At 50.9% G+C, this 20,989-nt stretch overlaps 1 protein-coding gene across 1 annotated transcript in view; it reads right to left on the bottom strand.

The window, feature by feature from the left end:
• SHANK3 (SH3 and multiple ankyrin repeat domains 3) overlaps positions 1 to 20,989 on the bottom strand; it is a 348,499-nt gene that overhangs the window by 289,276 nt on the left and 38,234 nt on the right. The window contains exon 2 of the mRNA XM_056846670.1: positions 1,953 to 2,156. Coding sequence (XP_056702648.1) covers positions 1,953 to 2,156 — 204 coding nt within the window. The remainder of the gene's footprint in view (positions 1 to 1,952; positions 2,157 to 20,989) is intronic.

Below are 20,989 nucleotides of genomic sequence, written 5' to 3'. Positions count from 1 at the left end.
CTCGGTTCTCCAGATTAGCGTCCGCTGCTCTTAACCACAACCCCACGCTGGCCACAGGGTTGGCCCATTCATTGGGAGCAGTTAGGCAATTGCCCAGTGCACCGGAGGTGGAGCAACCAAGCCAGCGCTGTTGCTACCCCACCCACATCAGCGGGCAGCCCTTGGCACATCAGTTCCTTTCCGGTCCAGGCCCGTTTTTGCAATCCACCCCTCTTGGGAGGCGTGGCAACCACAGCAATCCATAGCCCAGACCCCAGTGAAGGGCATGTGAGCAGGGTGGCTTCCCCACAGTGCAGGGAGAAGGAGAAGCAGTCGCTGTGCGGGCACTGTGCCCTCTCCATTCCCCTCTCCGCAAGCAGGCACACGCATGCGCACGCTGGCCCTGCTCCTATCCTGCTGCCTTCACCTTCTTCAGTTAGCTCTATGGTGAGTCGTTGTTTTGTGGCCGGGCACCAAAAGAACTGCGTCAAACAGAAGCAATGGGAAGGGATGACCTTTCAAAATTAACGGGAATATTAAGAAGGAACAAGCCAATAAAGCTGCCTGGCCTTCACCCTTGAGTTTGTAAAGAACTCCGCTGAGGACCTATTCATCTTTTAGCTAAACACATTTGAGTCTTCTTCCTGGAGATTTGCAAGGCAGTTTACCTTCAAAAAGAGTATTGCGGAGCTGGAAAATGTACAGAGGAGGGCAACTAAAATGATCAGGGGATTGAAGCTCTTTCCCTATGAGGAAAGGCTGAAGAGTCTAGGACTTTTAAAACTGTAGTTTTAAAAAGAGACGAACAAGAGAGGACAAGATGGAGGTTTAAAAAATGGGGCAGGGGGTAGAGGGAGCAGGCAGAGAGAACTTTTCCTCCTTCTCCCCAAATAGTGGTGAGAGCCAGCGTGGTGAAGTGGTTAAGATCTGGAGAACTGGGATTGATTCCCCACTACACTTCCACGTGAATACTGTTGGGTGACAGGGTTGCTAGGTCCCTCTTTGCCAGCGGTGGGAGGTTTCTCGGGCAGAGCTTGAGGAGGGTGGGGTTTGGGGAGGGGAGGGACTCCGATGCCATAGAGCCCAATGGCCAAAGCAACCATTTTCTCTAGGGGAACGGCCTTACACCTAGGGTTGCCAACCTCCAGGTGGTGGCTGGAGATCCCCAGCCAATAGAGATCGGTTCCCTGGAGAAAATGGCCGCTTTGGCAATTGGACTCTATGACATTGAAGTCCCTCCCCTCTCCAAACCCCGCCTTCCTCAGGCTCCGCCCCCAAAATCTCCAGGTATTTCTCAACCCAGACCTGGCAACCCTACTTACACCTTTAGTCCAACCTGTGGGCAACTGTGCCTATATATAAATAATGAAACTATATAATTTATTAGAAGTGCTATATAAGAATTAAAATTATTTAAAAACCATTAAAATAGCATAGTGGCATTTCTTAAGGTTGATGTCTGTCACCACAAGCCAAACGCGTTTCGGCCTATATGGCCTTCCTTAGTGGTCTAGTTAAATCATATAAAAACATGCACACACATTACAAATATATTTACATGTACAGGCAATATACAACAGGCCTGGCATGTAATAGGTTGTATATATTACCAATTACACCAACATCTGGTGGTATTGTCTTAGGGTTTTATGCTGGGCTGTATATGTCTCCCGTATAAGTTGTGTGCAAGTATCAACCTATTCAAACAGTGTGTGATACTTGCATCAACCTTAAGAAATGCCATTGTGCTATCTTAACGGTTTTAAAATAATTTTAATTCTTATATAGTGCTTCTAATAAATTATATAGTTTCATTATTTATATATATTCTTTTTATTCCACCCAACCTTGGGTACCCAACTTTCGCTGTCCAGGTTGGGTTCTATTCCCCTCTTTTTTCTTCTACAACTGTGCCTATGACAGACAAGAGAATGCAAGGGGGGTACCAAAATGAAACAGATGCGAACGAGTACCTCCAGATAAGGGACTGGCGTGTCCGGGTTCAGGGGGTATTCCCTCAGCAGCCGTTCCTCGTCCAGGAACTTGCCAGCCCTGCCGTTGAAGGCTGGCTGGAAGAGGCCATAGTTCAACACGTCCTTCAGGCTGTGGTTCAAGGTACAGAGGATCCGTTGCTTGGAGACCCAGATGGGGACATCAGGGTTCAGCCGCAAACACTTCTGTGGAGGAGAAGAGAGGCAGGTGGCAGAATGAGTGCATGGGGAGATCCTTCCCTTTCTTTCCTCACGGTCAAGCAGGTTTCCACCACATACCCTTCTGAGCCCTCTGGCAAATGTGGCACAGCCTTGCTCAACACATGCAAACAGCCCAGAATTCCATCCCAATATTGAACTCATGAAGCTGCCTTCAACTGAATCAGACCCCCCTTGGTCCATCAAAGTCAGTATTGTCTGCTCAGACCGGCAGAGGCTCTCCAGGGTCTCAGGCTGAGGTCTTTCCCATCACCTACTACCTGATCCCTTTAAGTGGAGGTGCCAGGGACTGAACCTGGGACCTTCTGCATGCCAAGCAGATGCTCTACCGTTGAGCCACAGCCCTCCCCTAAATATTCTGTCCCGATGACCCAGGGAAGAGTGCTAAGACTTGACTGCAATGCCAATTGCATTGGGACACTAAAACGGAGCAAGGTGAGCCAAACAGCCTTCGTGGAGATAGCAGCAGCTGCAAGGGACCCTGGCATGACAGCCATGCCCATAGAGGGAAGCAGGCTGCTGCCACCTTTGCCACTGGTCAAACCCAAGCAGACTGGCCCTGCAGCTCTGCCCACACTTCAGGGGCCACTTGGCGGAGCCTGCTCTTGGCTACCTGTGGTCCTCCAGGAACTCTCCCCAAAAACTCAGGGGTTGGCCTGCCTGGGGAGGGAGGGGGCAGAAAATCTGATGCAGGACAATGGAGCTGGTTTTGAGTCATGTGGGCCTCCAGGAAGTGGGTCGGGGAGGCTAAATCAGTGGTAGAAAGTGTGAAGTTCTTGAGCTGCCCTCAGCAATCCCAAAAAGTCACTTGCTCGAACAGGTTGAGTTGAAGCAGGTAAATCTTTATTGAGGAGCTTGAAGGTATACATCGTAAGCAATCTACGGAGTCAAAGCTGCTAATGGCGGCCAAAACTACAAAGCATAACTTTAAGCATGACGCCCACCCAGGTGCAGAGCTAAGCGGCTTGGGAACCATAAGATAACAGGAGCGAACCAGCCATAATACTGAGAGGCCTGCTAGGGGCTCAAGGTCGGAGCAGGGAGGGAGGATGGGAGAGGGGGCTGCTTGAACAGTTCAAAGAAACCTAAACGAGACATGGGAACAGCAATGGGCCTTAGTCATGTCAAGAGCTTGTCTGACAGTTAAACACTTCACAGAGAAACGAACCCACATGACCTGGTACTTGACAGACCCAGGCACAGGACAGTCAGGACCCTGAAGAGACAGTCAGGATCCTGACAGGAAGGGGGTATGGCTCAGCTCGTGCGGATGCTTGGATGCCCACCGGTTGGTCCCAGGTTCAACCTCAACTGAAATGGTGCTGGGGGGCTGGCCTGAGAAAGGCACTGGGACTGGAACCCCCAAGCTGTCATTCCAAATACATAACACAGATGAGATGGAACCGGAGGCTGACTCAGTTGGAGGTGGTGCCATGTGTGTGTGGGGGGGGAGGTTGAAGGAAATCCATCTTCAGAATGGCAGTGGGGAGTGTGGGAGACTTCCCAGCCTCTCCCAGTCCCACTAACCTTGTGAGAAAGACTAAAAAACAACAACACTTTGATCAGTGATGCGATTTAATGCTGGACCAGACCCAGGCCCATCAAGTCCAGGAGTCCGTTCACACAGCGGCCAACCAGGTGCCTCTAGGAAGCCCCCAAACAAGATGACTGCAGCAGCACCATCCTGCCTGTGCTCCACCACACCCAATATAATAGGCATGCTCCTCTGATACTAGAGAGAATAGGAATGCATCATGACTGGTGTTCATTTTCACTAGCAGCCATGGATAACCCTCTCCTCCATGATCATGTCCATTTCCCTCTTAAAGCCTTCCAAGTTGGCCACCATCACCACATCCTGGGGCAGGGAGTTCCACCATTTAACTATGTGTTGTGTGAAGAAATACTTCCTTTTCTCTGTCTTGAATCTCTCACCCTCCAGCTTCAGCAGATGACCCCGCCTTCTAGTATTATGAGAGAGGGAGAAAAGCTTCTCCCCGTCCACTCTCTCCATACCAGGCATCATTTTATAGACCTCTATCAGGTCGCCGCTTAACCACCTTCTTTCCAAGCTAAACAGACCTAAGCATTGTAACTGCTCCTCACAAGGCAGTTGCTCTAGTCCCCTAATCATAGTTAGTTTTTATTTTACTGTTTCTCTTCAGATTGTATAAATCTTTCATCCCCTAATCATTTTGATTTCTTGTTTCTGCACCTTCTCAAGCTTTGCAATATCCTTTTTTAAGGTGTGGTGACCAGAACTGTACACAGTATTCCAAGTGTGGTCTCACCATAGATTTGTACAAGGGCAGTATGATATCAGCAGTTTTATTCTCTATTCCTCGTCTAATTATGGCCAGCATGGAATTTGCCTTTTTTACAGCAGCCGCACACTGGGTTGACATCTTCATTGAGCTATCCACTACCACCCCAAGATCCCTTTCTTGGTCTGTCGCTGCCAGCACAGATCCCATCAGTGTATATGCGAAGTTGGAATTTTTTGCCCCAATATGCATCACTTTACACTTACTCACATTGAATCTCATTTACCATTTTAATGCCCATTCTTCCAGTATGCAGAGATCCTTCTGGAGCTCTTCACAGTCCGATTTTGTTTTAACCAGCCTACATAATTTGGTGTCATCTGCAAACTTGGCTACTTCACTGTTTAACCCCAACTCCAGGTCATTGATGAACAGGTTGAAAAGCACCGGTCCCAACACAGATCCCTGAGGCACCCCACTTCTCACATCCCGCCATTGGGAGAACTGACCATTGATTCCTACTCTCTGCTTCCTATTTTTCAGCCAGCTCTCAATCCACAAGAGCAATCCCTGACTGATCCCAGCAGATCACACAGCTGTTCAAAAGATGGCGACAGGAGTCAATTTAAAGACTGGCAACCCTAATGGATGCGAAGATAAAAATAAATCAGGGATATAGTACAGCCAGTCCGACCCTGGGAGTTGGAATCAAAGCCCTCAACCCGGGCAACTGTGTGCTCAAAATGAAGGCCCCTGAGTCTTCTGCCAGTCTGTTCCCACACAGCAGAGGCGTCGGCTTCTTCAACCTCAAAAAGGCTCAAAACACAGATTTTAGTGGGGAGGGAATCTGCTTTAGGTTTCAGAAATGAGGGGCTGGCTGCCTGTGAGCCCCCAATGAATAAAGTTCTTTCAGTCTAGGAGCACTCCTGCAATCTGCTGACGTGTCCCCCAACACATGCCCCCCCCTCAAAGTGACAAACGAGTGGGAGAGAAATAGTAGATGTTATTTCCTTTCTGATTTTCAGCCACGACATCAAGAGAGAGGGAGAGAGAAAGCGCGTTCCCTGAGCCTGAATGCTTCACTGCAAAAGAGAGAGAGAGAGAGAGATCTAGCTGCTAGAAAACTGGAGACAGCAAAAAAAAAAAAAAAAAAGCTCTGAATTTAGAATAGAAATGAATAATACAAAGGTTGGCGTCCCGACCATAGAACAGCTTCCAGAATACCTCCCGTGTGAAACCTCCTCCTCCTCCTCCATCTCCGTCTGCAACCAAAGCTACCCAGAGAAACCAAGGGAAAGGCCCCAGAGCTGGAGCCGCCCTTGATAATGAGGACCAGCATCTTTGGGTGCCCCATGCCACAGGTCTAGGGTTGCCAGGTCCCTCTTCGCCACCAGCGGGAGGTGTTTGTGACTTCCTGGAGGCACCTGGTTGGACCCTGTGTGAACAGACTGCTGGATCTGATGGGCCTTCTTGGTCTGATCCAGCAGGGCTCTCCTTATGTTCTTATGAGGGCGGGAGTTTTTGGGAGGGGCTTCAGTGTCATAGAGCCCAGTTGCCAAAGTGGCCATTTTCTCCAGGGGAACTGATCTCTGTTGGCTGGAGATCAGTTGTAACAGAAGGCCAATTGGACTCTATGGCACTGAAGTCCCTCCCCAAACCCCACCCTCCTCAGGCTCCACCCCAAAAACCTTCTGCCGGTGGCAAAGAGAGACCTGGCAACCCTACATAGAATCCACCCTCCAAAGCAGCCATTTTCCCCAGGGGGACGGATCTCTGCAGTCTAGAGATGAGGTGTAATGCTGGGAGAACTCCAGGCCCCACCTGGAGGTTGGCAACCCTACTGCCTGCCTATACTCCAGGTCCAGGTGATAGAGATCAGTTCACCTGGAGAAAAGGGCTGCTTTGGAAGGTGGAGCCTATGGCATTACACCTAAGGTTGCTAGGTGGGTGGTTCGGCAGGCAATTGTCCACCAATCCACCCGGCTGCTCCAGAGTGGGGGTCACTCGTGCGGGGGATACCCAGAGGACCCCTGCCCCGGCACAAGAAGGTGTGAACAGGCCTGGACCCTGCGGGATGGCTTGTTCCTTTTCTTACGGGTGTGAAGCCTGTTATCACCCTCACATCTTGCCATAGTGAATTCCAAAAGTCACTTCTGACGCCAATCTACGTGGAACAGACCAATAGCAAAGGCAACTTTGCCCATGCCGCCACCATAGGACAAATAAGGCTACAGTCAGAAGAAGAGGAGTTGGTTTTTATATGCTGACTTTCTCTACCACTTAAGGGAGACTCAAACTGGCGTACAATCACCTTCCCTTCCCCTCCCCACAACAGATACCCTGTAAGGTAGGTGAGGCTGAGAGAATGTGACTAGCCCAAGTTCACCCAGCTGGCTTCGCGTGTAGGAGTGGGGAAACAAATCCAGTTCACCAGATCAGCGTCCGCCACTCATGTGGAGGAGTGGGGAATCAAACTCAGTTCTCCAGATCAGAGTCCTCTGCTCCAAACCACTGCTCTTAACTTCCAAGTAGACCTGTTTAGGATTGCTCTTAATTGACCATTGCTGGTGCACAGATGTGCCATCTACTTCTGGCACTGACATTCAGGTAGAACGAATGTGGGACTACAGTGCAACATTTTTCTTCAAAACACGATCAAGCATTGGCATTTCCATTCACGCTGACCTTTTACTGAATGAACACTCTCAGCTCCCCAAACCATTTGCAGAAAGACGGTGAAACATCCGTCCACACCCCAGGGAAACAGCCAGATGTGCCCTAAAGCCGTGACGCAACCCCTTTGCCCCAAGCCGGGACTCAGCCCTTTCTGGGGCCGAATGCTCCGACCCCCTGAGGGCAGACAGGTGCGCCCACAGTCAGCTCTCCTGCTGATGTTCCTGAGGGAGAACAGCTGGCAGGGAAGAGGCCACGCGGAGGAGGGGGCGGAGGCCAAGGGCCATGAGCCCCACCCATCCAAGCCTTGTGTCCAGAGGAAGGAACAGCTGGCGAAAGCCATCCAGCTGCTCCAAGAAGCCCCGAATGGCTGCACAAACAAGTACCCGGAAGTATATGGCACTTCTCTCGGCAGGGCGTCCTGGTTAAGAGCGGTGGTTGGCAGCGGTGGACTCTAATCTGGAGAACTGGGTTTGATTCCCCACTCCTCCACATGAGCAGAGGAGGCTAATCTGGTGAACTGGGTTCGATTCCCCACTCCTCCACATGAGGCCTTCTGGGTGACCTTGGGCTAGTAACAGCTCTCTCCAAACTCTCTCAGCCCCACCTACCTCACAAGGTGTCTATTGTGGGGAGAGGAAGGGAAGGCGATTGTAAGCCACTGTGAGACACCTTAAAGGTAGAGAAAGTTGGCAAATAAAAACCAACTGTCCTTCTTCAGGGACCAGGTGACTGTGGGAGGGGCTGTGGCTCAGTGGTAGAGCATCTGCTTGGCATGCAGAAGGTCCCAGGTTCGATCTCCGGCACCTTCAGTTAAAGGGACCAGGCAAGTAGGTGATGTGAATGACCTCTGCCTGAGACCCCGGAGAGCCGCTGCCGGTCTGAGTAGACAGTGCTGACTTTGATGGACCAAGGGTCTGATTCAGTAGAAGGCAGCTTCATGTGTTCAAAAACCTTAGCTGAAGCAATGGGGGCATTGCTTGGAGGGGTGGTGGCTGGCAGGATGGCCAAAGACCCTTTTGGTAGACTCCCCCCACAGCCTGCTTTCGTTCTGGTCCTGAGTCCTTGGCGAAGAGTTGCCATGCTCTCTCCCCTCTGTAAGACAGAGAGGCCAACTACACCTGGGCTTGGGAGGGGGCATTACTCCATGAGGAGGTGGATCCCAGAGGCTTTGGACTGCCGAGATGTAACTGGGATTCCTCCTCTAAAAGCTGCACTCCTTCTCCTCCTCCCCCCCCCACCCCATACCTTGCAGCTAACCGTCTCTTTCCTCAGGCTGCAGAAACTGGGGCGTAGACGTCACTGTCATGACGGCTGAAGGCCGTGGAGGGGCCAAGCCCCCCTCAAAGTCCCAGCGAACGACAGCTTGACAGATTTGGGGCAGCAGAGCCACCGCTGCCGTCGAAAGAGAAAGTCTGCGCCTGCCAAGCCAGGAGAGGCAGGGGAGCTCTGGAGCACGGAAGGATTGGGGCCCAGAACGCCCCGTCCCCTCAGCGGGAGCTCTGGGGAGGGACCATTTGCAGCGGAGGCGCGGGCGGAGGGGCTTACCCTTCTGCGCACCCAACATTTCCACATACCTCCCCTTGCCCACCCATGGCTTACTCTCCCACCTGGTTCAGATTGTGGCAAGCAAGCCATGGGGGGAATTTCGAGTGGAGAAACATGGAAAGAAAGAAGCCCCCCCCCCTCAGTCTGCCCCATCGTTGTGTCCTTCATGCCAGGCATCCCACTAAGGATTCAGCAGGTGTTCCAGACAGGAGTGCAGTTTAAAAAGATGTTCAGCAAGTGGAGCTTTTCCTGGCACAGAGATGTCGGGCAGGGACATCCGCGCATCCTTTCACGCCAGCGCCTCAAGGCTGCTCTCGCAAGCACAGGAGCGAGAGCAGAGAAAAGAGTTGGCGACCCGGGTTCCCGCTGGCTGAAGTCCCTCCAAAGGTGGCCTTGGGAAAAGCAGGAGAGGAAGGCCTGGCAGCCGCCCCGCTCCTGCATACGGAACGGCTCTGGCACGCCTCGAAGATTATCCCTGGACACTGGCCAAGCAGCATCCAAGGAAATTCAGCAAAGGCAGCAGAGGTTATGCGGGAGGCAGAGCGCGGAGGACTACGCTGGCCTGGCTCCCTCTCTCCCCCCTGGAACCGCCTTCTCCTCCTCCACACCTAGGGTTGCCAGGCCCATCTTCACCACCGATGGGAGGTTTTGGGGCAGAGCCTGAGGAGGGCGGGGTTTGGGGAGGGAGGGACTTCAATGCCATAGAGTCCAATTGCCAAAGCCGCCATTTTCTCCAGGGGAACTGATCTCTATCGGCTGGAGATCAGTGGTAATATAGCAGGAGATCTCCAGCTAGTACCTGGAGGTTGGGAGCCCTATCCACACCCTTGGCTCACTGCGCTCCTGAATGCAACAGCTAGGGTTGCCAGGTCCCTCTTCACCATCAGCGGGAGGTTTTGGGGGTGGAGCCTGAGGAGGGCAGGGTTTGGGGAGGGAGGGACTTCAATGCCATAGAGTCCAATTGCCAAAGCAGCCATTTTCTCCAGGTGAACTGATCTCAATAGGCTGGAGATCAGTTGTAATAACAGGAGATCTCCTGCTAGCACCTGGAGGTTGGCTACCCTAGCAACAGCCAGGGCCACCACCAGCAAACCTCAGCTCCTCTGGCTCTCCACCAAACTCAGCAGCGCCTCTTCTTGAGAAGCAAAAGGTCTCCAGCAAAGAGCTCCGGGAATCAGCCCGGGAACTGGCCCATGCAAAGCAGCCAGCCAAAGTCCCCCGTCCCCCCCCCCGCCCCCGATTGCTTCTGTGGGGATTCCTGCCCACGTCAGCGTTTGGGTTAGGAATAAAGAGGGTGTTGGCACAGAGTGGTTAGCTGCAGTACTGCAGTCAAAAGCTCTGCTCACGACCTGAGTTCGATCCCCACGGAAGTCGGTCTCAGGTAGCCGGCTCAAGGTTGACTCAGCCTCCCATCCTTCCGAGGTGGGTAAAATGAGTACCCAGCTTGCCAGGGGTAAAGGGAAGATGACCGGGGAAGGCACTGGCAAACCACCCCAAAAACAAAGTCTGCCCAGTAAACATCGGGATGTGACATCACCCCATGGGTCAGTAATGATCCGGTGCTTGCACAGGGGGCTACCTTTACCTTTTTTGGGATAGCAGGGCCAGTACGTTGCTACCTGACAGGTAGGGAGAAGGCAGACAATGGCCAACCACCACTTGTCTCTTGGCTTGAAACCCCTACGGGGTCTCCATGAGTCAGCCACGACCTGGCAGCTCTTTCTACCACCATCTTCCAGCACTCTCCTGATTTGGTGCCAGAGAAGGCTTAAGGAGGACTACCTTTTTCAGACAGGAAGGCACTGAAGGGGGGCTTGAGGTAAGGGCTGCCAACCTCCAGGGGGCACCTGGAGATCCCCTGCGATTACAATTGATCTCCAGTCTGCAGAAATTAGTTCCCCTGGGGAAAAAATGGCAGCTTCGGAGGGGACACTCCGGACGGTCCCTGCTCCTCAGTCTGCTGCTGCCCCCCATGCAGAAGAGAGGGGGCTGAGCCCCCAACCCACCTTGCCCTTCTGCCTTTTCTGAGTGGAAAACCTTGCCCCCCTGGCAAAGAGGACATAATTGCCGGCCAGGACCGTTCGCTTTCCTTTCCTTAGTAAGGAGCGACACCAGGGACCCAGCTGGCCCCCCGAGACCTGCCTGACCCCAGAACACAGGAAGGAACCTGCTTGGAGCCCGGAGAGAACCGCTTGGTCTAGGAAAACTCTGCAGTCCTCCACAGTGGGAAGCGGCAGGTGGTATCTGTTGGGAGGGGCCACGGCTCAGAGTTGGGGCCTCTGCTTGGCATGCAGAAGGCCCCAGGTTCCGTCCCCAGCATCTCCAGTCAAATTGGTCAGGTAGGAGGCAATGGGAAAGACCTCAGCCTGAGACCCTGGAAAGCTGCTGCCAATCTGGGTAGACAATGCAGACCATGAAGGAACCATAGTCTTATTCCGTATAAGTGAGCTACACATAGAATCATTGAATCATAGAGTTGGAAGGGACTACCAGGGTCATCTAGTCCAACCCCCTGCACAATGCAGGAAATTCACTGCTACCTCCCTACACCCCCACACCATGCCCAGAAGATGGCCAAGATGCCCTCCCTCTCATGATCTGCCTAAGTTCACAGAATCAGCATTGCTGACAGATGGCCATCTAACCTCTTCTTAAAAACCTCCAGGGAAGGAGCACTTACCACCTCCCGAGGAAGCCTGTTCCACTGAGGAACTGGTCGAACTGTTAGAAAATTCTTCCTAATGTCTAGACGGAAACTCTTCTGATTTAATTTCAGCCTGTTGGTTCTGGTCCGACCTTCTGGGGCAACAGGAAACAACTCGGCACCCTCCTCTATATGACTTGAAGATAGTGTTCATGTCCCCTCTCAGTCTTCTCCTCTTCAGGCTAAACAAACCCAGCAACTTCAACCTTTCCTCATAGGACTTGGTCTCCAGACCCCTCATCATCTTTGTTGCCATTAAAAAAAGAAAGATGGCGAGGGTCTGGAGACCAGGTGACATGTGACTGCCAGTAAAGTGCTGTGAGAACCTGGAGGACCCTCCAGAATCCCCTGACATTTTGGAGAGGAGCCAGCTGGGGTAGCCAAAGGCCTTGGCTGAGTCCTCCTGAGTCTCCCTCCCGGCTTGTTAACCTCCTTCAAGAAGTTGAGCCCCCCCGGGGCCGAGTAGCGCAGCCCTGATGTCTCACTTGAGCTGGATGGAATGGTCTGGGTCAGCCTCACAGGTAGCTGAAACCCCAGACTGGGCTTGCTTTTCGGGACCAGCTGTTTGTCCCCCAAGGATCACATTTGCTTCTGCAGGGACAGGGAGATGCCCTGGCGTGTCACTCTGGTTTTTGCTGGCGTGTCGCTCTGGTGCAGCCAAACACCTGGCTTGGCTTGTTCATGCTGACACAGACCCAGGGAAGGCACAGGTGGTGGGGCCAACACAAGCACACAGGTGTGTGGAAAGGCACCTCTCATTCAATGACAAGGAAGCATAACGACTGTTTAGTTCGGAAAGAAGGCGGCTAAGGGGAGGCATGATAGAGGTCTCTAAAATGATGCATAGTATGGAGAGAGTGGACAGGGAGAAGCTTTTCTCCCTCTCTAATAAAGCTAGAATGTGGGGTCATCTGCTGAAGCTGGAGGGTGAGAGATTCAAAACAGGTAAAAGGAAGTATTTCTTCCCACAATGCATAGTTAAATTGTGGAACTCCCTGCCCCAGGATGTGGTAATGGATGCCAACTTGGAAGGCTTTAAGAGGGGAGTCATGATGCATACCTATTTTCTCCATGATCAGAGGAGCATGCTGGATATATTTGGTGCTGTGGGACACAGGCAGGATAAATGCTGCTGCAGTTGTCTTGTTTGTGGGCTTCCTGGAGGCACCTGGTTGGCCACTGTGTGAACAGACTGCTGGACTTGATGGGCCCGGATCTGATCCAGGAGGGCTTTTCTTACGTTCTTATGGAGTGGACATTTTCATGGAGGAGAGGGCTATCCATGGCTAGTAGTAAAAATGGATACTAGTCCTGATTCACAACTATTCTCTCCAGGATCAGAGGAGCATGCCTATTATATGAGGTGCTGTAAAGGAACACAGGCAGGATAATGCTGCTGCAGATGCCTTGTTTGTGGGCTTCCTAGAGCCCCCTGGTTGGCCACTGTGTGAACAGACTGCTGGACCTGATGGGCCTGGGTCTGAGCCAGCAGGGCCTTTCTTATGTTCTTATATTCTTATGCAAACATTCCAGTCTCCTCACTACACCAGACAAGGGACCTTTTCAGCCTCTTGTGTTTTGCTGCTGCTGTTTGCCGGCTGCGTCTCGGTGACGGTTTTAACTACACCATAACTACACCATAAAACACTTCAAGAGCTTTGTACTCCATAGCAATGTAGAACTATATTATACCAGGTCCTTCCATTTGCTCTAAGCATCTAACACGGAGGAGAAAAACGTGCAACCGGAAATGCACAATTGAAACATGACCAGTTGCTATTGGGCCTGGCGACATCCGTAGCTCTAAGAAGGCCAGGCGGAGGGGCTGCTGAAGTCTCCGTGGAAGCAGCTGGATGGAGCAGCCCCCATGAAGCTCACAGGAGACCTGCCAGTCTTCTTGGCATAAAGGTAAAGGTAGTCCCCTAGGCAAGCACCAGGTCATTGCTGACCCCTGGGGTAACATCACATCCTGATGTTTACTAGGCAGACTGTGTTTACGGGGTGGTTTGCCGTGCCTTCCCCACTTGTCTGCACTTCACCCCCAGCAAGCTGGGTACTCATTTGACTGACCTCGGAAGGATGGAAGGCTGAGTCGACCTGGAGCAGGCTACCTGAAACCGACTTCCGTCGCGATCGAACTCAGGTCGTGAGTTCGGACTGCAGTACTGCAGCTTACCACTCTGCGCCATGGGGCTCTTACCTTCTTGGCATAAGATTTTGTAATCATTATAAGCCACGAATCCCAATACTGTTGTTAGAGGCTTCATCTGCAGGGCAGTCCTACTATGGCTCTGAAACCCTTGTCTCATGTGAACACACATGAAGCTGACCGCCTACTGAATCAGACCCCCCCTTGGTCCATCCAGGTCAGTATTACCTACTCAGACTAGCAGTGGCTCATCAGGGTTTCAGGTGGCCTGGCAAATCCCCTACTGCCTGGTTCTTTAACTGGAGATGTCAGGGATTGAACCTGGGACCTTTTGCTTGCAAAGCAGATGCTCTGCCACTGAGCCACAGGCCCTGCCCTGCTTTCCTCCTCCGTCCTCTCAGCACCTGTAAAATTCACAGCTGCCTCCGCAGAGGAGGACCAATGGCTGTGTGTAGAATTAGTCAGAAATCAGATTAAGACTGGGAAGGGTAGCCATGAAGGAGCTAGAACAGAGCTTGAAAAGATCCTTAAGTATAAGGATGTACTACTGGTGACCAAGATCAAGTAATTCATACCATAGTATTCCCCATTACTATGTATGGGTGTGTAAGTTGGACAGTGAAGGCAGCTGAGAGGAAGAAAGTAGATTCCTTTGAAATGTGGAGATCTATAGACACTGCAGACCACCCAAAAAACAAATCAGTGAGTTCTAGATCCAATCAAGCCTGAACTCTTCCTAGAAGCTAAAATGACCACACCGAAGCTATCGTACTTTTGTCACAGTATGAGAAGATAAGAGTCGCTGGAAAAGGCAACCATGCTAGGAAAAGCAGTAGGGTAGAGTTGCTAACTTCTAGGTGGGGTCTGGAGATCTCCCAATATTACAACTGATCTCCAGACAACATAGATCAGTTCCCCTGGAGAAAAGAGCTGCTTTGCAGGGTGGACTCCATGGCATTATACCCCATTGAAACCCCTCCCCTCCCCAAGCCCTGCCCTCCCCAGGATCCAACTCAGGTAATTCCCAACACAGAGCTGGCAACCTTATTTGTGTGTGTGTGTGTGGGGGGGGGGGGGGTGTTCCAACAGTAGGGTTGCCCAGTCCCTCTTCACCACCGGCAGGAGGTTTTTGGGGCAGAGCCTGGGGAAAGTGGGGTTTGGGGAGGGGAGGGACTTCAATGCCATAGAGCCCAATTGCCAAAGCGGCCATTTTCTCCAGGGGAACCGATCTCTATCGGCTGGAAATCAGTTGTAATACCAGGAGATCTCCAGCTAGTACCTGGAGGTTGGGGAACTCAGTACAGGAGCGAAGTGTATACAAAGTGCAAAAAACTTTATAAGCTACCAAAATGACATAACAATACAGCTATACACACTATATACACTACTAAGCTGAAACACACAAGCTAAGACAAACAACGTGACTGTACAAGGTGGAAAAAGTGTCAAAATGACACAGCTAATGTTCATAGAGTCTCTCTCAATTGTAGGAGAAGTGGTATCCAAAGGATTTTCAACGAGGTTCCCAATGAGGTGACGATCGTTTCGAGTTCACAATGAACAAATCTTCATCAGTCCTTCAACGTCCTCTTGTACATTCATTCATTCAAATATTCTCCCATAACGGGTAAGATTTCAAAAAATGCCACATCATTATTATTTCCCACGAAGGATATATCTATATCTATATAGAATATCTCTCTATACTATTGAGATTGCTACACTATAATCCTTACCCCAAGTGGGAAGTGATGTCTCTTACCCTTCGTGGGAAATAATAATGATTTGGCATTTTTTGAAATCTTACCCGTTATGGGAGAATATTTGAATGAATGAATGTACAAGAGGACGTTGAAGGACTGATGAAGATTTGTTCATTGTGAACTCGAAACGATCGTCTCCTCATTGGGAACCTCATTGAAAATCCTTTGGATACCACTTCTCCTACAATTGAGAGAGACTCTATGAACATTAGCTGTGTCATTTTGACACTTTTTCCACCTTGTACAGTCACGTTGTTTGTCTTAGCTTGTGTGTTTCAGCTTAGTAGTGTATATAGTGTGTATAGCTGTATTGTTATGTCATTTTGGTAGCTTATAAAGTTTTTTGCACCTCCCGATATTAGTACAGTGGTGCCTATTTCTTCCCCAGTACCTGGAGGTTGGCAACTCTATCCAGCAACAGCAGCCCTTCTTCCACTCACCTAGAGTTGCCAACTTCAGTCTGGGAAATTCCTGAGGATGTAAGGTTGCTGCCTGTGGAGGGGAGAATTTGGAGAGCAATCTTGCCCATAATCTATGGTATACCACGGAGTTTGCCCTCTGAAACTACCCTTTCCTCCAGTGGAAAAGATCTATGTAGTCTGGAGATCAGTTGTGATTCCAGGAGAACACCAGGCCCCACCTGGAGGTTGGCAACAGTACCATCATGTCAGCCCAGCGGAGGGGCCATGGCTCAGTGGTAGAGCATGTGCTTGGCATGCGGAAAGTCCCAGGTTCAATCTCCAGCATCTCCAGTTAAACGGACTAGGCAAGTGGGTGATGTGAAAGACCTCAGCCTGAGACCCTGGAGAGCCACTGCCGGTCTGAGTAGACAAGACTGACTTTGATGGACCCTCCAGGGTCCGTTTCAGGATAAGGCAGCTTCATGTGTTCATGTATCCCATCTCTGTCTCTTTTGACTCTCCTTCAACACATCTCAAAGTGCAACAAAGGATGTTGGGAACCATCTGCTCTACATCAGTAAAACAACGGATCGCTTGGGATTACAGCTCCAGATTTCAAGAAGGAAACTGAGGCTCCGGGGGGAGAGAACGGGGCCCCTCCGGCACCTGATAGGGTCCGGTTCGGCCAACATTAACCCTGCGATTAACTTCACTGCACTGCAGGGGGAAATAAGTACAGCCTTAAAGGGGAAGACATTGAAATTCTGGCATCAAAGCGTGTAAGAGAGAACCGGAGGCTTTTTTGCTACCATATTCAGGGGGAGACGGAGAATTAGGATAATTAATACATGAGACGGGAGGTGGAATTAATGCTGAATCGAAAGAACGTGGGTTGCTGAGCCGCATCTTTAAAGGCAGCCCTTTTAGCAAGCTCACGACGGGGGAGGGGGGGTGTTGGGCTGATTACGGAACTTGGGCAAAACATCCTTTACATGAAGGCCCCGTTTCCGCAAAGCAATTCAGCTGCTGCTTTGGTCTCACTGGAATTCAGAACTGCTCCATCCGGAGAGTTGGAAACAAGCACTGTCCACGAAGGCACCCGCTCCCAAGACAACCCTGCCCGTCCAGCGTCGGCTCTATCCAAAGAGAGCAGGGATCGCCTGCAGAGGCCCGGGGGGGTGTATAGAGAGGTGGGGGCTTAACAGAACCAGAACTGAACCAACAACAACAAAACCAGCAATGCAACCAGGTGCTGGGTAGGGTTGCCAGGTCCCTCTTCACCACCAGCCGGAGGTTTTTGGGGTGGAGCCTGAGGAGGGCGGGGTCTGTGGAAGGGAGGGATTTCAGTGCCTTAGAGTCCAATTGCCATAAAGACCATTTTCTGCAGGGGAACTCATCTCTATTGGCTGAAGATCAGTTGTAATAGCAGAAGATCTCCAGCTAGTACCTGGAGGTTGGCAACCCTAGTGCCGGGGGGGCTTGCAGCTTGTGGCACAGCATCCTGTGTGGGGAGGGTCCTTAGTAAGCCATAGGGTTGCCACCTTTGCTTTGCGAAATTCCTGGAGATTCAAGGGTGAAGCCTGGGGAAGGCAGAGTTTGGGGAGGGGAGGAACTCAGAAAGAAAATGATGCCATGGAGCAGCACCTTCTGATGCTGCCATTTCCTCCAGAGGAACCAGTCTCTGTCCTCTGGAGATCAGCTGTAATTCCAGGAGAACTCCAGCCCCTACCTGGAGGTTGGTAACCCTGGGACACTACCGAGCCACCTTGAGTCCCAGGAGATAAGGCAGGATAAGAACATAAAGAACATCCGAAAAGTCCTGCTGGATCAGACCCAGGCCCATCAAGTCCCACAGTCTGTTCACACAGTGGCCAACCAGGGGCCTCTAGGAAGCCCACAAACAAGACGGCTGCAGCAGCACCATCCTGCCTGTGTCAAGAACATAAGAAAAGCCCTCCTGGATCAGACCAAGCCCCATCAAGTCCAGCAGTCTGTTCCAAAGTACCAGGAGCCTCTAGGAAGCCCATAAGCAAGACAACTACAGCAGCATTGTCCTGCCCGTGTTCCACAACACCTATCCTCTGATCCTGGACAGAATAGGTTTGCATCATGACTAGTATCCACTTTGACTAGTAGCCATGAATAGCCCTCTCCTCCATGAATATGTCCACTCCCCTCTTAAACCCTTCCAAGTTGGAAGTCATCATAAGAACATAAGGAAGGCCTTGCTGGATCAGACCAAGGCCCGTCAAGTCCAGCAGTCTGTTCATACAGTGGCCAACCAGGTGCCTCCAGGAAGCCCCCAAACAAGACACTGCAGCAGCATTTATCCTGCCTGTGTTCCAAATGCTTTAAATAAATAAATAACTAGAACAGAGGGCGTTCCCAAGAGAAGGCCAGCCAACGGCTGGGAACACAGTGATGCAAATGAAGCTGCTTTGGAGTTTTGTGGGGTGGGGAGGCAGAACTTAAGCATGCCGGAAAATTTGATTCAGACTCCCCCCCCCCCACCAACCCCATTCTTTTAATGGAATACCAAAATGCAGGGCCAGAAGATGTGTGAACGCAGATGAGAGCTGACAATATGAATCTCAATAAAGCATTGACTCTGGGCCTTTCCCCTGCAAAATTAAGTCAGCTTCATCCAGATGTGATGCTGTCATCCAGGCATTCATAAAACCAAAGTGGCCTCTAGATTCTAGACCTAGACCAGAGCAGGGGAGGGGGAGGGTCCTCCAGTTGGGAGTCCAGGGCAGGTTGCCTCCAGGCAGGGCGTTGGCAGGTACCCTGGAGAGCCAGCGTGGTGTAGTGGTTAAGAGAGGTAATTTGGCATGGCAAACTCTGATCTGGAGAACCGGGTTTGATTCCTCACTCCTCCACATGAGCGGCAGAGGCTAATCTGGTGAACCGGGTTGGTTTCCCCACTCCTATACAGGAAGCCAGCTGGGTGACCTTGGGATAGTCACAGTTCTCTTAGAGCTCTCTTAGCCCCACCTACCTCACAGGGTGTCTGTTGTGGGGAGGGGAAGGGAGGGTGACTGTGAGCTGGCTTGATTCTTCCTTAAGTGGTAGAGAAAGTCGGCATATAAAAACCAACTCTTCTTCTTTTACCCTGTGGTGGTGCCTGATCTCCTCTCAAATGGCAGGAGAATTCATGGAGAACAGAAGAGGTTCCAGCAGACTGGAGGAGGGCTAATGTGGTCCCCATCTTTAAAAAGGGGAGGAAAGAAATCCCAAACAATTATCGTCCAGTCAGCCTGACATCAATACCAGGTAAAATACTAGAGCAGATAATTAAACAGAGTCTGTAAGCACTTAGAAAGAAATGCCGTGATCACTGACAGTCACCATGGGTTTCTCAAAAACAGGTCATGCCAAACTAATCTCATATCTTTTTTTGATAGAGTGACAAGTATGGTAGATGAAGGGAATGCTGTAGATGTAGTGTACCTTGATTTCAGTGAAGACTTTGATAAAGTCCCCCATGATCTTCTTGAAACAAAGCTAGTAAAATCTGGGCTGGACACTGCTACTGTTAGGTGGATTGGTAATTGGTTGACCAACCGAACCCAAAGGGTGATCATTAATGGCACAACTTCATCCTGGAGAGGAGTGACTAGTGGGGTGCCACAGGGGTCTGTCCTGGGACCGGTACTATTTAATATTTTTATAAATGACTTGGATGATGGAATAGAGGATATGCTAATCAAATTTGCAGATGACACCAAGTTGGGAGGGGTAGTTAATAGCCTGGAGGATAGGGTCAGAGATCAGAATGACCTTGATAGACTGGTGAGCTGGGCCATAAGCAATAAAATGGATTTCAGTAGGGAGAAGTGTAAAGTACTTCACCTAGGCAGAAACAACATAAGGCACAGGTACAGGATGGGAGAGAGTTGGCTTGACCACAGTACATGTGAAAGAGATCTGGGAGTCTTAGTGGACCACAAACTGAACATGAGTCAACAGTGTGATATGGTGGCTAAGAAGGCCAATGTAATTCTGGGCTGCATCAATAGGAGTATTGTGTCTAGATCAAGGGAAGTAATACTACCACTGTATTCTGCATTGGTCAGACCTCACTTGGAATACTGTGTCCAGTTTTGGGCTCCACAATTTAAGAAGGATGTTGACAAGTTGGAGCGTGTCCAGAGGAGGGCGACCAGAATGGTCAGAGGTCTGGAATCCATGCCCTATGAGGAGAGACTTAGGGAGTTGGGTTTGTTTAGTTTGGAGAAGAGAAGGTTGAGGGGAGACATGATAGCCATGTTTAAATATTTGAAGGGATGTCATGTTGATGAGGGAATTAGCTGGTTCTCTGTTGCTCCAGAGACCAGGACACGGAGTAATGGTGTTAAACTAAGAGAAAAGCGATTCCACCTAAACATTAGAAAGAACTTCCTGACGGTGAGGGCTGTTTGATGGTGGAAGGTGCTGCCTCGGAGGGTGGTGGAGTCCCCGTCTTTGGAGGTCTTTAAGCAGAGGCTAGATGGCCATCTGTCGGGAGAGCTTTGATTGTGGGATCCTGCATGGTGGGGGGAGGGTTGGGGTCACTGGGGATGTGGGGGGTGGGAGGTAGTTGTTAATTTCCTGCATTGTGGAGGGTTGGACTAGATGACCCTGGTGGTCCCTTCTAACTCTATGATTCTATGATTCTAGGTACTCCCCATTCCATTCCACAGGTATGACCCCACACACACAGCAGCCCAGTCCCTCCCCTGCATCGTTTGCCCAAGCAGGCAGTCAGGTTGCTAACCTTCAGATGGGGCCAGGAGTTCTCCCAGAATCACAGATTATCTCCAAACTACAGAGATCTGATCCTTGGGAGAAAGGGGCTGCTTTGGAGGGCAGACTCCACAGATATGTACCTTGCTGAGTTCCTTCCCTGGGCACTGTCCCCAAATCTCCAAGAATTTTCTACACCACGGCTGGCATCCTTAGGCACTTAGCAGAACGGCAGTTTGCCAGCCTCGAGAGATGCCCGTTTGCAAGCTGCCAGCCAGCCAGCCAGGCAGGGATTTGATTGATGGGTTTCCTTGTCCTGTTCAAGGGGCCTGGGACAGCCACCATAACAAGAGAGCCACTAGAAGAGGAAAATGCTGTCTAACATAGTGTTTATTCCCCTTCCCCTGCTCCACCCTGGCCCTTAAGATTTGTTATTCATATCTTCTGATGCTTCCAGCCCCGGGTTTGGAAAACCACTGCAAGAGAGAATGCCTGGACGTTCTCAGGTGTGCCTTCTAGGGCTGCCAGCTCCAGGTTGGGAACTACCTGGAGATTTTGGGGGTGGCGCTTAAG

The sequence above is a fragment of the Euleptes europaea genome, chromosome 3, assembly GCF_029931775.1.
Source record: "Euleptes europaea isolate rEulEur1 chromosome 3, rEulEur1.hap1, whole genome shotgun sequence".
NCBI lineage: Eukaryota > Metazoa > Chordata > Lepidosauria > Squamata > Sphaerodactylidae > Euleptes > Euleptes europaea.
This window is presented reverse-complemented; position numbering and strand designations above follow the sequence as displayed.